At 32.4% G+C, this 18,068-nt stretch overlaps 1 protein-coding gene across 1 annotated transcript in view; it reads right to left on the reverse strand.

The window, feature by feature from the left end:
• Positions 1–12,419: 12,419 nt before the first annotated feature.
• The window catches only part of LOC142342403 (uncharacterized), a 67,045-nt gene continuing 61,396 nt past the window's right edge, over positions 12,420–18,068 (reverse strand). Inside the window, exon 11 of the mRNA XM_075393719.1 lies at positions 12,420–12,817. Within this exon, the coding sequence (XP_075249834.1) occupies positions 12,523–12,817 (295 nt within the window). The 3' untranslated portion in view covers positions 12,420–12,522. The remainder of the gene's footprint in view (positions 12,818–18,068) is intronic.

Consider the following 18,068-nt stretch of genomic DNA (forward strand, 5'->3'; position numbering starts at 1 on the left):
TATATGATTTGAGTACAGGAATACTCTTAAAAATTAAGCTGAAAAAAGATTAAAATTAAAAAAGAGTGTCCGAGTAAAATAGTTTATTTAGTAAAATAGTTACTTTTATGCCGGGACAATTTATGGGCAAGATAGTTTACTAAGACAGTTTACTTACAAATCTACGAAGCAGTTTCACTAGTCGTATTCTAGTAAAATTCTATCTGCTGCTTATAATTGGTTAATATTAATATTATTTTCCATTATTTTATTAAAACTTCACTCATGCATCTTTTTAACATGAGTGGTAATATTACATCTAGAAATAAGAGAAAGACAATATTTGCAACAAATTTTTTCAGCTAGACATTGTTTACATGTACTTCTTACTACCAAAAAATAAAGTCTTAGTTGTATTACTTTTGAAACAAGTTTTTACACCTGTCTCCTGACTAATATTATATATCAGTGAAGCATCAACATCAACATCACCAGTCCTAGCACTAATCTCTTCACTAGTCTTAGCACTAGCACTAGTGTTAGTACTAGTACTAGCACCAGCACTAGTATTTGCACTAGTGCTAAAACTAGTGGTATCACTGGTATCAGCAATAGTACTAGTGTTAGCACTAAGACTAGTCTTAGCAATAATATCTACACTAGAACTCTTATTATAACAATCAATTTTAAAACAAACACCGCCTAGTAATCTATAAACACATTCAAATTTATCTATTTTATCTTCATGAAATACTTTCTGATGACCACTGAGAATGATATAACTACCAGCCTTATAATCACACTCTAAACATCTACAAACAATTATTTATAATGGGCTAAAATTTAACAATTTTCAGTTTAATTAAAGAAGCTAAATCAGAATCTAAGAATAAGAACATTTTTGGTAAAATTAAAGTATGTAGTCTATTTTGCTATAACATTTAATTATCACACCACATATGATGAAGAAAAAAGTGCTTGTCATGGTAAAATGGCCACCGCCATTAACAAAGTGGTGTCAATCAAGAAAGTAACACAAAAATATCAAACATGTGCAAATTTCGACTATATGATGTCTTTAAATATAAGCTTGCAAGTTTAAGTATTATTCAAAATCTTATAATAAATTATACAAAGTATTCAATTAAATAGAAGGATATAATTATTATTTTACTTTAAAACAGGTGATTACCTGGGAAAGCGTAACTAAATTTAAGTTATCAAGCATGTTCAATTAATCTAGAAAAAGAATCCTCTAGAATTATTCTACCTGGGTAGACCTTTTTTCTACCTGACACTTTGGTTATTCATCATGAGTTTCACTTCACTACAAAAACTAGCAAAAAACTTTAAACAGTTTTCTTCATTTGATAAAACTTTAATTACTGGAGCGTTATCAAATAAATCTTTAGCTACAGAACGTTTAAACGAGTTGACTAATTTAACAACTCAATTGATTACATTTTGTAAAGATAACAAAAACACACCTGGCAAAACTGCTGAACACGAAATTGAGAATGGAAAACGAACAAAAGCAGAACTCTTCCAGCTTTTCCTTACCAAGTTTAAGAATTTACTACAATAGGAGGATCAGGAAACAATGAACAACTTTGAAGTAAACGTGCCAGAATATTTATTATTTCGCAATAAACTGAGAAAAGCTTTCAATATTGGTGAATTTGAGTCATATCTAACTACAGTCAAAAAGATGGAGGGAAAACTCAATGAATTATATCTGCCAACAATATGTGACACAGGATACATATGGGGAAAAATGAAACAAGATCATCATGACAATTAGAAGGACATTCTTGGGAAACAACTGCTGAATGATAAAGGATATTCGTATTCAACTATTCGGAGCTATAACAACTTTTCCCAAGCATGTGAAAGCTATACAAGGATTCTAGTCTCAACAGACAATTTTTCGAAATGGAAGAAGTTTCTAACCATGTTCATAGCAGAGCTTATGAAGGATAGTCAGTTGAAATCTAGATATGTGACAGAACTACAGTTTTCATAATTTCAGTTATTGTGAAATATATGTTGCATTAAATTTGATATCACACCCGCTGAATGAAATTTAGTTTGCTTCAATTCATTTCCTCCATTTTCAGTTATAACAAACCCTCTAGTGATAACACTCCTTAAGGGTGAAATCACCCCTAAACAAATGATTTGAGTACAGGAATACTCTTAAAAATTAGGGTTAAAAAAGATCAAAATTAAAAAAGAGTGTCCGAGTAAAATAGTTTAGTTAGTAAAATAGTTACTTTTATGCCTAGAGAATTTATGGGCAAGATAGTTTACTAAGACAGTTTACTTACTAATCTACGAAGCAGTGTCACCAGTCGTTTTCTAGTAAAATTCTATCTGCTGCGAATAATTGGTTAATATTAATATCATTTTCCATTATTTTATTAAAACTTCACTAAATTGCTCACAATTATAGCTTGCACCACGCAAATTTTTTAAAATGAGTTGTAATATTACATCTAGAAAAAAGAGAAGGACAATATTTGCAACAATTTTTTTCTGCTAGACATTGTTCACATGTACTTCTTTCTACAAAAAAATATAGTCTTAGTTGTATTATTTTTGAAACAAGTTCTTACACCTGTCTCCAGATTAATATTATATATCGGTGAAGCCAGTTCGTGGATCTCCATCATCATCACCAGTCTTAGCACTAGTCTCTTCACTAGTCTTAGCACTAGCACTAGTGTTAGTACTAGTACTAGCACCAGCACTAGTATTTGCACTAGTGCTAAAACTAGTGGTATCACTGGTATCAGCAATAGTACTAGTGTTAGCACTAAGACTAGTCTTAGCAATAAAATCTACACTAGAACTATTATTATAACAATCCATTTTAAAACAAACACCGCCTAGTAATCTATAAATACATTCAAATTTATCTATTTTATCTTCATGAAATACTTTCTAATGACCACTGAGAATGATATAACTACCAGCCTTATAATCGCACTCCAAAAAACTACAAACCATTATTTAAAATGAAACAAGATCATCATGACAATAATAAGGACATTCTTTGGAAACAACTGCTGAATGATAAAGGATATTCGTATTCAACTATTCGGAGCTATAACAACTTTTCCCAAGCATGTGAAAGCTATACAAGGATTCTAGTCTCAACAGACAATTTTTCGAAATGGAAAAAGTTTTTAACCATGTTCATAGCAGAGCTTATGAAGGATAGTTAGTTGCAATCTAGATGTGTGACAGAACTACAGTTTTCATAATTTCAGTTATTGTGAAATGTATGTTGCATTAAATTTGATATCACACCCGCTAAATGAAATTTAGTTTGCTTCAATTCATTTCCTCCATTTTCAGTTATAACAAACCCTCTAGTGATAACACTCCTTAAGGGTGAAATCACCCCCTAAAAATGATAACATTCCTCAAGGGTGAAATCACCCCTATACAAATGATTTGAGTACAGGAATACTCTTAAAAATTAAGGTGAAAAAAGATTAAAATTAAAGAGTGTCCGAGTAAAATAGTTTAGTTAGTAAAATAGTTTCTTTTACGCCTAGACAATTTATGGGCAAGATAGTTTACTAAGACAGTTTAATTACTAATCTACGAAGCAGTGTCACTCGTCGTTTTCTAGTAAAATTCTATCTGCTGCTAATAATTGGTTAATATTAATATCATTTTCCATTATTTTATTAAAACTTCAATCATGCATCTTTTTAACATGAGTTGTAATATTACATCTAGAAATAAGAGAAAGACAATATTTGCAACAAATTTTTTCTGCTAGACATTGTTTACATGTACTTCTTTCTACGAAAAAATATAGTCTTAGTTGTATTACTTTTGAAACAAGTTTTTACACCTGTCTCCTGACTAATATTATATATCAGTGAAGCATCAACATCAACATCACCAGTCCTAGCACTAATCTCTTCACTAGTCTTAGCACTAGCACTGGTCTTAGTACTAGTACTAGCACCAGCGCTAGCATTTGCACTAGTGCTAAAACTAGTGGTATCACTGGTATCAGCACTAGCACTAGTGTTAGCACTAAGACTAGTCTAAGCAATAATATCTACACTAGAACTATTATTATTATAACAATCAATTTTAAAACAAACACCGCCTAGTAATCTATAAATACATTCAAATTTATCTATTTTATCTTCATGAAATACTTTCTGATGACCACTGAGAATGATATAACTACCAGCCTTATAATCGCACTCCAAAAATCTACAAACCATTATTTATAATGGGCTAAAATTTAACAATTTTCAGTTTAATTAAAGAAGCTAAATCAGATTCTAAGAAGCATGACATTTTGGTATAATTACAGTATGTAGTATAGAGGGTGACAGCCCGAGCGAGCACCCACACAAAGAAATGGTCTCTGGTTTTGATGCCCCAATAGACGAGGTTAAATTAAACAAGCTATATAAAAAATATAAAAATAGAAAGAGAAAAGGTTTAAATAAAAAAAGGAAAGGATACTAAAAAGACAAACATTATAGTAATGAGTACTTTAGTTTTGATCTTCTTAACTATGGTTTGCATAATATGGAAGAACGAGGAGAAAAACTTATAGATAATAGATATAACGGTACTGTTTTTAATAAGTTTTTCTTGCACTTGGTTTGAATTACAATACTTTATGTTGACCACTGAGAGTTACATAACTACCAGCCTTATGTTTGCACTCCGAACATCTACAAACCATTATCAATAATGGGCTAAACTTTCAACTAGATTTCGAGCATTATTTTTAGAGTTCATACACTCATTTAAACATCGTCTACCCACCTTATAGATAATAGATATAACGGTACTGTTTTTAATAATGTGGGTTTTTAATCATGCTCGAAATCTAGTTGAAAATTTAGCCCATTATTAATAATGGTTTGCAGGTGTTTAGAGTGAAAACATAAGGCTGGTAGTTATATAACTCTCAGTGGTCATCATAAAATATTGTAATTCAAAAAAAGTGCGAGAAAAACTATAAGTTTTTCTCCTCGTTCTTCCACATTATGCAAACTATAGTTAAGAAGATCAAAACTAAAATATTCATTACTATCATATTTGCATTTATAGGATCCTTTCCTTTTTATTTAAACCTTTTGTCTTTCTATTTAAAGGTTCTTTATATAGCTTGTTTAATTTAACCTCGTCTATCGGGGTATCGTCTATTGCCGTTCTCATTGAGCTGCCAGTATGTATAAAATTATACATCATAATTGCTGAGCTAATAAATATAAATATACATGAGCTCATCCTTATCCCCTGAGCTTTAACTATCTTCTGTCAAACATCATTTTGCGCTTCAATTTCTCTAAACTCAAGTTCATTGAAATGAAACATAAAATTATTAATGTTAATAGCATTGCTATCTGCAGGTCCCGTCATTAGTAGATTCATGTATGATGTAGTTTTATCTTTATCTTCATTTAATAATTCATCCTCTAAACTAAGAGATTTTCAATCTATTGAACCAAACTTTGAATCATATACCAAAGTTCTATCTCTATCAATATTAAAGAAAGTGCCATTGGTTTTGTTAAATTTAATTCTACCATAACGAAGCTGATCTGGCATTCCATCTGTGCAATTATAGGTTATCACTCAATTCTTCAATTATTCCATGGAAATCATGTTTACATTTATACATATATCATTGAAATTATCAAATAGATCAGCCCCATTATAAGTTGCTATATAAATAGTATTGGCACTCATTCTCGCTGTATTAGCTATTTGAGATGGTTTTTGACATATTACTATCGTTTTAATATTATTATGCCTACCTTCTGTGAAACATTATTGTATACCGTTCCTAAGTAACTTATCGCACATATCATCAAGAACAATTATACTATTTTTGTATTTATAACATATTTAGTGTAGTGATCATGTCTATGTCACACATAGTATATATATAGTATCAACTTCTCCAGTTTCTGTATTGATCCAATCTCTTACATCTTTACATACTACTATTGTTCTCTTCTGCTCTCTTGCCTCTTCTTCAAATAAATTATACTGTTGAACAAAATAGGTCTTACCAGTACCCGAACCACCATAAACAACAGTATGTAATGGTGACTTTTTATATTCAAATGTTACTAAACTTTTTTCTACATATCCAGCAAAGCTTTCTTCAAACTTTGCATGTTTGCTTGGTATTGAATGATATATTATAAAGCGAACTGCGACTATTATTAAAATACCGAAAATAAAGGCTCCTCTTTCCATTTTTTTAATATCTAAAATAGTATACTATTTAAAACAATTATTCTAACTTTTAAAGAGTTTAACAAATACAACATCGAGAAAAAAGCTATGAGCAATATCGAGATAGGAGATATTGGCAAAGTTAATAGTCTAATTCCACTTGAATAAGTAATGCGAGATCGGATACCATAAATTATTTTGCATGAAGATTATAAAATTATTATTGATTTACATCCAAATGATGGTACTCATTGGGTTTTAGTAATAAAAAGAGAGTAAACCAAAACCTATTGCTTCAATAGTTTTGGAGTAGAAACATCGCCATTAATTCTACAACAATATACTAATCTAGGCTCTAATGAAAGAATACAAGAATATGATGAATCTTACTGTTTATATATGATATATCTTATTGATCACGGATTTAGGATAACTAGCGCACTTAATATTCTAATCATTCAATGTAAGAAACCTTGGATATATGATAAATGTTACCGCTTAAATTGTAGTTATTACAATAGAGATAGCAATAGCTATTGCAATAGAAATATCAATAACAATAGCAAAAAATAGTAATCAGGGACCTGCTTCACAGATAGCGATACCAATAAATATAGTAATAGCAATACGCGAAGCCGTTTCACCGATCAGGGAACCTGCTTGGGGAACCACGGGCGAAGATCCTTCGCTCACCCGGCGATCTAGCCAAAGATTTTAAGAAACTCCAGATATTTGATGTGAAAGCTAAAGAACCAGTTATCAATGAGTATTTTTGTAGAGGTAGACATTATAATTGTGATAAGATTTATTTAAATCAAAATTTATTTTCAATAGATAGACAGAATGTAAGAGAATTGTAATATATTTATATTATTTGAACAAAGAGATAATGTACTCCAATCAATACATAGAGACTTCTTTAATAAAACGAAATTAGTTATATAGGTTTTGCTAAAAAGTGTAATAAAGTATGGAGAGAGCCCTATAACTACATTGTCATTGATAGATCTCAATTAAAAGACTAATGGTAAGTTGAGATTTGTTTGGGATAGGAGTGTTTTAGAGTTTAGTATAAGACTATAACAATAACTAAACTTGAAGCTAAGACTAAAACATTAACTCTAACTATAGATAAAGCTATATCCATACTAAGACTATAACTTTATTTCTAGCTATAACTATAGCTATAATTTTATCTTAAACTAGATGTAAAGTAAAACTGAATACATCTCCATTAAAATAAATTGATCTTTCTTGCTCATCTCTAAAATGAAACTCTATATATTCTATTCTTTCCTTAGTAACATACATTAGAACTTACAGTAGAATATACATTGAATGAAGTATATTCATTATGCACTCTATATGTAAATTGATTATTCCTTCGATTCACATTAAACACTGAGTTGAAAACTGATAATCTAATCAACCCCAGTTTTGTTGTATTAAGTATAGGCTCACTAAAGTTAAATCCTTCTGTTGGCTAAGCCATTCTAAAGTTGAGTGTATATTCTTATTTAGTTTAAGTTAAAGCGTTATGTATCTTTATTTAGCACATATAATAAGGTTGTCTATCATTTTTTAACCTATACAAAAGAACTTTCAAATAATGAAACAATATATGTATAATAATGACATACACAATAGCACGATAATAAGTTATGAACCAAATAATCTAGAAACATACATCAATTAAACATACAAAAATCTTATTTAGAAACAGAGTTTATGGTTTCAGATAATTCTGGTGGGGTAATAGCTAATGATGCTATTATTAGATTAGTAAACTATGGTGTAAAAGAAATATTTAGTTCTGTAAGACTCGAAACTATTAGTGGTAAAACAATTGAATATATAGATCACTGTCATCCTAATCTATTAATGTATAAGTTACTAACTAGCACTAGTGATGAATATGAAAGGGGTTTTGTTAGGGATCAAAGAGAAAGATATAGTCAATTTACAGGCGATCATCCAGCTGCAAAAAGAGGTCATGTGTATATGATTATTAAAATGAAAGATCTATTTGGATTTATAAATGATTTAGAAAAGATTAAAAATGGTATAGGAAATAAGTTAATACTAAAGAGAAATATTAATGATAGAGCATTGTTTAGAGTTAATGCTGGGGCTAATGCAGTGGCTAATGATTGTTATTTAGATATTAGAGATATAACTTGGTGTATGCCCTGAAATTGATCCTAGTAATGATAGAATAATCCGAGCAATTCATCGGATGCAAGGAAATTTGAATTTGACAGGCCACCTCAAAATCAGAAGTACGCACATTGCCTGCTCAATGCTAAAGCGGGAAACAATATTCAAAGCTGGAAACAACATTCAGAGCTTTCAATTCTCGAAAAATGATGAGCAGTCGCAATTTCAGTCGAATTCTTGAAGCCATTTTTTAAAAAAGTATTTAAAAAATCCTATTATTAAAGACAATACTTATATAAATGATGTCAACGTAATTGTATTAGAAAGGTCCAGCCAATCAAAATTCAGTGTTCAAAAACTTTACGTTAGCTTTTGCTCATTTTTGAAACATGGTGACCAAAAACAACTCACAGATATTTACTTAAGGACTCCTGAAACAACATTGATGAAATTGAAGTGGATTCAAGCTTTTTCGGACTAAACATCCCATTTTAGCTAAAAAGTAGAGAGTAGAGTCGGAAACTTTCACTTCTCATTCATTACGATATGGTTAGTAATGATAAGTTAGTACCTAGCGCTAGTGATGAATATGAAAGTAGTTTTATTAGGGATCACAGAGAAAGATATAGTCAATTAACAGGCGATCATCCAGCTGAAAAAAGAGGTCATGTGTATATGATTATTAAAATGAAAGATCTATCTGGATTTATAATTGATTTAGAAAAGATTAAAAATGGTATAGGATTTAAAATAATACTAAAGAGAAATATTAATGATAGAGCATTGTTTAGAGTTATTGCGGGGGCTAATGCAGTGGCTAATGATTGTTATTTAGACATTAGAGATATAACTTGGTGTATGCCCTGCAATTGATCCTAGTAATGATAGAATAATCCGAGCAATTCATCGTATGCAAGGAAATTTGAATTTGACAGGCCACCCCAAAATTAGAAGTACACACATTGCCTGCTCGATGCTAAAGCAGGAAACAATATTCAAAGCTGGAAACAACATTCAGAGCTTTCAATTCTCGAAAAATGATGAGCAGTCGCAATTTCAGTCCAATTCCTGAAGCCATTTTTAAAAAAAAGTATTTAAGGAAAATTCTATTATTCAAGACGTACTTATATAAATGACGTCAACGTAATTGTATTAGAAAGGTCCAGCCAATCAAAATTCAGTGTTCAAAAACTTTACGTTAGCTTTTGCTCATTTTTGAAACATGATGACCAAAAACAACTCAGATATTTACTAAAGGACTCCTGAAACAACATTGATGAAATTGAAGTGGATTCAAACTTCGGACTAAACATACCATTTTAGGTAAAAAGTAGAGAGTAGAGTCGGAAACTTTCACTTCTCATTCATTACGATATGGTTAGTAATTCTTCCGAGAATGGACTTTAACTTCAGTTTTTCCAATAAATTCAGGCAAAACGTCACTTTACCTGCTAAGCTTCCTGCTTTTTGTACTGCTCTCTGATTGGTTAGAGCATATTATATACAGGGTATTTTAATTTAGCCAAAACCATTTTCTTGATCTTCTATGAAAACATCATTGCTTATATTTATCATTTTACTAACTTTAAACTTCATACTGCCTTCTCTTTCAAACATTCTCATTCCTCTCCATCTACCCTGTTTAAATTCAATGTTATTATGTTATCCTCCTATCTGATTAAATAGTAAATTTCTTAACTTAACTTCCACCCTCCTTGCCAATTTTGGGATCGATCTTCACTTACTATTTGAGTTCCAATCTCCAAGTTTCTGACACAAATTCTCTTCTCTTTCAATTCATCTGAACAAAGAGGATTTTATTGTGCACAATTATCGTTTCATTTGAACTCATTAACGCGCATGAACAACATGTCAGAACATAAAACTAAAAACTCATTGAGATCATTCAGATGCTTATATTGATTGAGATGCTTATATTGTTATTATATGAAAATCTGTTGTTAGCTTCATTACTGCACATCTTAATGGAGTATATATATGAGTTGTAAGGAACAGTCCGTTGGTTTTCCATATCCGTATTTTCAAGATGGGTGCAGTTATCATTTGAGAGCATTTCATCCGATGTAAGAAATTTTGATTCCAACGGTCCATCCCGAAATCAGAAGGACGCACATTGCCTGCTCGATGTTTGAGCAAGCAGCAATATTCAGATTTAAACTTTTTTGAAGAATGGCAAGAGGCAATTTCTGGCCATTTCTTGAAATATTGAATAAATTTCAACACCAAACAGCATAACAGACAGATCATCGTTTTGCTATCTGGAGGCACCTGCGTGATTACGAGGATGTTGATTTCTTGCTCCTAGCAAACTTTTAATCGATCATTTAACTCACTGTCAATATCTCCAATCAAGCCAACTATGTGCTCAGCAGCTTAATTGGCATCAGCGACAGATTATGTTGGAGAAACTATTATTCGTGGTCCTTTAGCTTTGTGTCTAACTTACGACAATTTGCAGTCATAAGGAATTCAATCAAACATCCATTTTTGCAAAAACGGATTTTATCTAAATCGACATTCGAGATGATTAGACAATTATCAGCTCAAGAAAATCTTTCAATGCGTCAAGATGCTGAAATTTAAAACAATTTTGCACCAGGTTGAATTGGGCTTTTTTAGTCTTTCAAATGGTGTACGCAGTTGACAAGTGAAGTTCTGAGACCACATGTAACTCTTTTGTTGACTCCTGTTATAGATTCCCTAAAAGTGCTAATTAGCCGGGAAAAATTCATTTTTACTAGCGTCATTGATCCTTTAACTGGTAGTACTGAATTTAGATCGGTGAGTCTTGTTTAATTCTTGAACCTTTTCCTTTCAATAACCATTAGTCAGAGGGTTTGCTTATTATCAACAAATCAATAGCTGAGGATATTAACGAACTCAGTACGCTGTTTTATGCAAAATATAGTTTTCAGCAAATCATCAGCTCTCCAAGACTTCTGTCCCTGTAACTCAATGTGTGTTCGGGACCGCACTACTTTAAGCGTTTAAATTGTAAACATAAACGTGATTGAACAGCTCAGAGCGCCTATTAAAAATAAAGGAACAATGGTTTCTGGTATTATAAAAAAAATTTGTTCGCCTTATTGCCTCACTTTTTAATGGTGCATTTTGTTTGGTTTTAAGCGTTTTAAGACTTTTGGTTTTCTATATCTGTATTTTTACATTTCAAAGATGGGTCGAGTTTTCCTTTGTTGGGAAATGTTAACATCCGATGCTTTAAAAAAATTAGATTCTGACAATCTATTGTACCATCATCCGAAGGACGCACATTGTCTACAAGACGCCCAAACAAGATACGATATTAAGATTACTTGCAATTTTAGAAAAAGAGGTCGAGAAAATGCATTTCCACACCCTATTTCAAAACAACGAAAAAAAATGTTCAATCCCAATTTATCAACAAGATAAGGCTCCTAAGCAAGAAATAGAGAATATGGTGCGTAAAAAAGATTGGGAGGTACTATAATGTCCATCATATAGATTGGATCTAAAGTCCATAGGCAATTATCACCAACTCTAGAACCCTCAGAAGTTATTTCTTGACAAAATCTTACGAGCATTTACAGTGTTTTTTTAATTACTATGGGACATCTTAAATCAACGCAAATCACACCGACATCGCTCAAAATCCATATGAAATTAAACAAACAGTCTGCAATACGTTAAAAAGCGAGAAGTAATGTCGCATTATAAGCGACTGAATGAAATTTGTAATTGATGCACTTAAGATTTCTAAAAAATCTTAAGGCGTGCGTGCCGTAGTACCTTCTCTATTGACGCACATTTTGGCATAATATGTTCAAAAAATCTAACTGCATAAAAGTATCAAAACAATCTATGAAATAGTGAAATTAGTTGTTACATTTCACCACAAAAACACATATGATTGCATTTAGAAAATAATTGACCTAAAATTTTGATGCACAACTTAGAAAACGTTTGACAGTTCAGTAAACTTAAGATTGAACTACCGAATCCACCTTTATGCTGAATTCCTCGATAGGTGTATGTCCGATCATACCAAATCACATAAATAAACATAAATTATATCTATTAACTTTTACACGATTGAAAAGGAAATCATATTAATCTAATTAGGGAGAGATAGCACATTGATAGAAAAGAATTTCAGCAAACTCTGCAAGCACATGGACATAAGTCGTCCTTATCTGCATCACCATCAGTGGAGCCGACATTTTTAACTCGTAGGATATGACTTTGGGAGCCCTCGTTGGAATGCACCGATTGATGATGATTATGTGTGGATGATATGGGGGAGGAATACTTGCCAAGAGGTTGATGGTCCTGCACTTCTGATTCGAATTTCAAAGTTGTCTCAGGTTTCTTGGACAGCGAAAACGATTGCATGTAGTCGGATGTAGGTTGTGTAATTGCAGCACGAGCTGGGGATTGTCGATCAAGACTGAAATTTACCACATACCCGCAAATTACCGGAAAATAGCCGCCATTGATTCCAATTCCATTGGGATTGAAAGAACAGAAAAAAAAATTATACAAAGATATTTTTAAAGAGCGAAATAATTTGACGTCATTTCGCAGTTAGAAATATTCCCGTTTCTTAAAAAAGGGATACAGGGGCTACTATCAATACAAAAAGCATTAGAGACTGACTTACGGTAAAGGGAAACAAATTTTAATTCAACAAACTAAAAAAATGTAGCCGCAAGACTCCGGAATAGACTTGAAGTAAAAATTCACTTTCACCCTAGTCAGCCAATAACTGAGGAAACTGTCAACTTCATTGTCCATTCAAATTGCAACAACAAACAGAAAACCAATTATCAGGGAAAAGGCAAATTAAGAAAACAATTTCTTGGGAACTTTAATGGAAAAGCATTCTTGGAACCTTCCTTGGAAAGCATTGCATTTAATAGATTGTAAGCTGGATTTAATTGCGTTCAACAAATGACGGGAAATAAAGCCAACAATGCATCTCAAAAAACGAGAAAAATCCGGGCAGAAAGAGAAGAATTAACGTACCAAATCTTGAAAGCCTGTTAATTTTTTTGATGCTCGAACAAATATGAAGTCCATAAATGGTCTCAACACACATTAAGAACGTTAATGATGACTCATTGAGCATCCACACGACACTAAAAATCACTTCAAATATAAGCAACAAGTCAAACCAATAGAAAAATGCAGAGTTGGTTTTATGAAAATGTGCTATAAAACCTTTAGTTGTTTTCCCTTAGTAAAAATAATAGCTCAACCAAAACCCCTTACTACACAATTGAACAAAAAATATTCTGATAGGCAGAAAAAACAGAAAAAAACAGAGGGATTGGACACGAAACATCAAAAACAGAAAAGATCGGCAAAAAATAATTAAAAACTAGCCAATATTTTTTAAAAAAAACAAAATGATATCAACGATATCAAAAAATTACGAAAAACAAAAACAAATTTCAACCAAAATAATACTCCAGAGACTAAAAATATGAAATAGAGTACAAATCGTCTAAAACTAAGAAATCACAAAAATAGCTCAAGATTGCATATAAAACTCAAGATTGCAATGTATGATTGAGATGGTCACAAATGCACCCAAAACTACACTTTTAGAAAAACCACTTCACTCCAAAAAGTGAAGTAAAAACTAAAAAATGATTAAGAAAATTCACGTATGATCAAAAAAGTTTTCCTCGATTAGCAAATTTTTTTTCCTACTTTTCTCTCTCGAAAACGCTCTCCTCTGCTCTTTAATTCGTTCAGCACTTTGACCTCAACGCCTAATTTTCACTTAATTGACTCTTACATCCTATTTTAAGCACACTGCAAAAAATCATCGATCAAAAAATACCTAGCAGATTGTCGGAAACAAGCCACTATAGATTTCCACAGCCCCAATTGGGATATGAAGAACAGAAAAAAAACTGAAAAGGTTGATTTTGTTGTACAAACAAAGAATTTGAACTCAAAATTTAGATCCCATATTCTAGTCAGAGATAATCCTGTTTCATTATGAGGGGATACAGGGGTTAGCATCAATAGCAAGAAGCATTAGAAGTGGTAACTAGAACCTATTAAAAAGCCCAAGTTGTGAGCATCTAAATAAGAGATTGCTCCGTTCAATTTAGATTGCTGAGCAGGAGAGCAGATTGAGAAAAGCCTACATAATTCATCAAGATTTCAAAGTAAATGTTGAACCATCTGTGGATGAAAGCAAGGAAAAACAATTTTTATTAGACGAAGTAAAAAAAAACAGGCCCGCAAAAATAGCCGGATAAGAATGCGAGAGCGACTATTAAAAAGACGCTCCACTAATACTCTTATTCGTGTTGTATAAATTAGGGCCACTAAAAAGACAGCTGAGATGAGGGGCAGCTATTAAACACCACAGCCGGCAAACTGCCGGAAATAGCCGCCATTGACACGCATCGGGATTCAAACAGAAAAGGCAACGAGTGCCCTAATTTGGTGTGCAGATTCAGAAAGATTTTAAAATTAACATCAATTCAGCTTCTGAACTTAAAGCTATTAAGCTTGAAATGAAAACCAGGCAGCAATCTGTCGAAAGAACTTAGATAAACCTAATGCGGTATAAATTAATGACCGGAGTTTTAAAAAATTGCTTAATTCAGTAAGTGAAAGAAAATAAAATCATTCAGATGAAACAGCAATTGAGGTAAGGTACATCACGAGTCAAGCAACAAAAAAGTAAAACAAAAAAACGTTAACGAAGGGAAAGAGATTTAAAAGAATGACAGCACCTAGAAAATTGCCGTTGAGAGGCTGAAGGCGGCTATTAAAAAACGGACCAACGTCAGACAAATTGCTCTCGAAAGACAGGTGGAGCAAATTAGTTAAGGGGGGTGCAGTCTACATATTTTTATGGGTGCAAAAGTTCCGAAAAGGAGAACGCGACCTCCTGCGTACCCGAAATTAACATTCACCAATCAGCTATCCCGACCTTGTGCAATATTCTTATCCTATAATCGTTTTTGTTTTAGCACGAAACTTACGTTCTTGAAAAAAGCGAGTTCGGTCAAGCAAAAGTCAAGAAGTCAAGCATGAAAGAGTCACTCAAGAAGTGAAATCGAAAGAATGCTGGAGAGCAAAAACGGTCAAGCAAAAATTTTGCTAACAAGGAGACCTACACGTTTAAACGAAAAGACACAAACTCGTTTGAGAGGAATTTGAACAAACTATAAATTTCGGAATGCTACACTAATTCTGTAGCATAAAAAAGAAATCATCATCCAATGAGAGCAGTAACATAACCCAATTAAAAAACTGCCGAATTTTTAATGCAGCGATAAACTTTTTACCGACCAGGCCACAAGCCTCAGTGGAAACTGCTTAAAACTTACGTTGAGTGGTTTCATGTAGTATACACCCGAACAAAATTTTGTATTATTTGAAACATCTGGTATAAATGAATAGCTAAAATTTAGGACGGACAAAAAACGACAAGCTCCAATAACTGACCAGGTTTAATAATTGCCAAGAAATAACCAGTTTTTTATTACAAAGCTGAGACCAAAAGCAATTATTGAGAAAGAATAAAAGAATCGCATGAAAAAACTTCTCTCGCTCACAAAAAAAGTTTACATGGCAATTTCACTAACTTTGGTTCTTAGGTCAAACCGCATCCAGAACAAATACTTCCGCTTAAAAAGACATCAAGAAAACCAACAACCCTCTTAGAGTCGTTAAAAAACTTTCAGCAATTGCACATGGACAAACATAAAACAAACACAGCTGGCATATAGCCAGAAAATAGCTGCGATAGCTTTGTAGATCTGTAGTCTCAAAAAGATAGTAAAAGAAACAATCCAAGAATAAAACTTCATTTCATTCCAAGCATAGATGGTATATTTTGATTAAGAATCTGTTAAACATTGCTGCTTATATTAGCTGCTCTCAGATAACCTTCAATTAGAGTGACACGCAGTCACTTCACTTTATCTCTTCGAATTAAAGGAAAGAAAAGTCAATTCCAGAGTGGGAAAATTATTTTTGAGAGTGAGGTAAGTCACGTGTGAACAAAAAACTTAATCATGCAAATGAAAAAAAAACAGCTGGCCCCACAAAAAAGAGAGAAAAATGACGTCACGCGCGCAATTCAGTTGAAATTGCATGAACGAATGAACAAAAAGCAGATTTGACGAGATTGAAGTCATATGGTCGTACCAAAAATTTTGACGAAATTAAAAACCAAGAGAAAGCCAATAATAGCCCCAGCTAGAGCTTTGCAGCTTAAAAAGAACATTAACATTCGGAAAAGAAAGATATACGCGCAAAAAGAAACGATAAAAAATCTGTCAACTTGTTTGAAAAACATTCTCAAAAAAAATACCATCTCAATTAATTTTGTCATCACGAAAGCTGACGAAAGAGTCTCTCTTTCTTCGCTGAGCTCTCATAAGAATTCCCGTCGCACTAAAAAAGTAAAACCTATAAATCATGAGCCAAAAGGGAAAAAACTGGAAGTGAAGTTTATCTCTTATGAAAATCTAGCACATCAAACCATTAAAATTTCCCACTCAATAACATCCCTAGCACTCTTGGTGAACAACTGAAAAGGAAACACTATTCTCAAGTCAGAAACAAACTCTACAAGTTGCCGGAAAAAAACGCCATTGATTCCCGAAACCACGAGATTGAAAAACAGAAAAATTGAACACTGATTTTTGTACAAAAACAAACTAAAAAAGCACTATTTAGATTTCAATTTGTGCCTACATACATCTGCTTCTTAATGAGAGGTTAGGGAGCTTTTTCCTGCACCATTAGATTATGACGGTCAAAAAACACCATGATGAAGTCATAAAAATCAAAAGGAACAAAACTGTACACTATGCATCCTTACAATGAGTACACAATACATCAAATCAGCGGAAATCCTTACTAGAAAAATCAAATCGGTGCAAATACTGAAACTCGGCAAAAATCACAGCTATTCTGAAATTAGTGAAGACAAAAACCACAAAACTGTCAACTAAAATCCATGACAAAAGCGTATAAACAAACAAACTGCAGTAATACAAAATAGCACTTAAACTTTAGCAATAAACTATTAATACTTCCGTTAGGTGAAAAGGGAAAAAAGAACAACAATGAAGGGAAAATTCGAAAATAAAACAAAGACAGCGGAAAAAAGGGTTTCTCAGTAAATGAAAGCGATAGCTAACAGATGAAGCCGACAAATTGACAACAAGCAAGCCGCTTTAGAAAGGCAACTGTTACTTTTAAGAAGGCGAAAAGAGCACACAAAAAAGCAACAACGCGCAAAACTCAAAAACCCAATATGCCTTTTTTGAAAACAAATATATGGTTCACGAAAACCACCTTTAGAGACTCCAGACAAAAAATAAATTACTTAAGCTTCATTAAAAACCGTTGAGACGTGCCATTAATGTAATAAAATAGTAAGAGCAGAAAACAACGAATACATGCTAAAATTTAAAAAAATGGCTCATACTTTATGACACCAAATAATGTCGGTCATAAATCCACTAAAATTTAAATTGAAATTGTTATGGAACTGAGGAAAATTAATAGCAATGAATGAGAACTACCCCTAATGAGACTCATTAAAAGACATAATAAAAATAGCCGGCAGATTGCTGGAAAATAGCAGCGATAAACGCATGTTGGCCTACCATGAATTGAACAAAAGAAATAAGATTGACAGATCGACCACCAGC

The sequence above is a fragment of the Convolutriloba macropyga genome, chromosome 7, assembly GCF_964194025.1.
Source record: "Convolutriloba macropyga chromosome 7, txConMacr16.3, whole genome shotgun sequence".
NCBI lineage: Eukaryota > Metazoa > Xenacoelomorpha > Acoela > Convolutidae > Convolutriloba > Convolutriloba macropyga.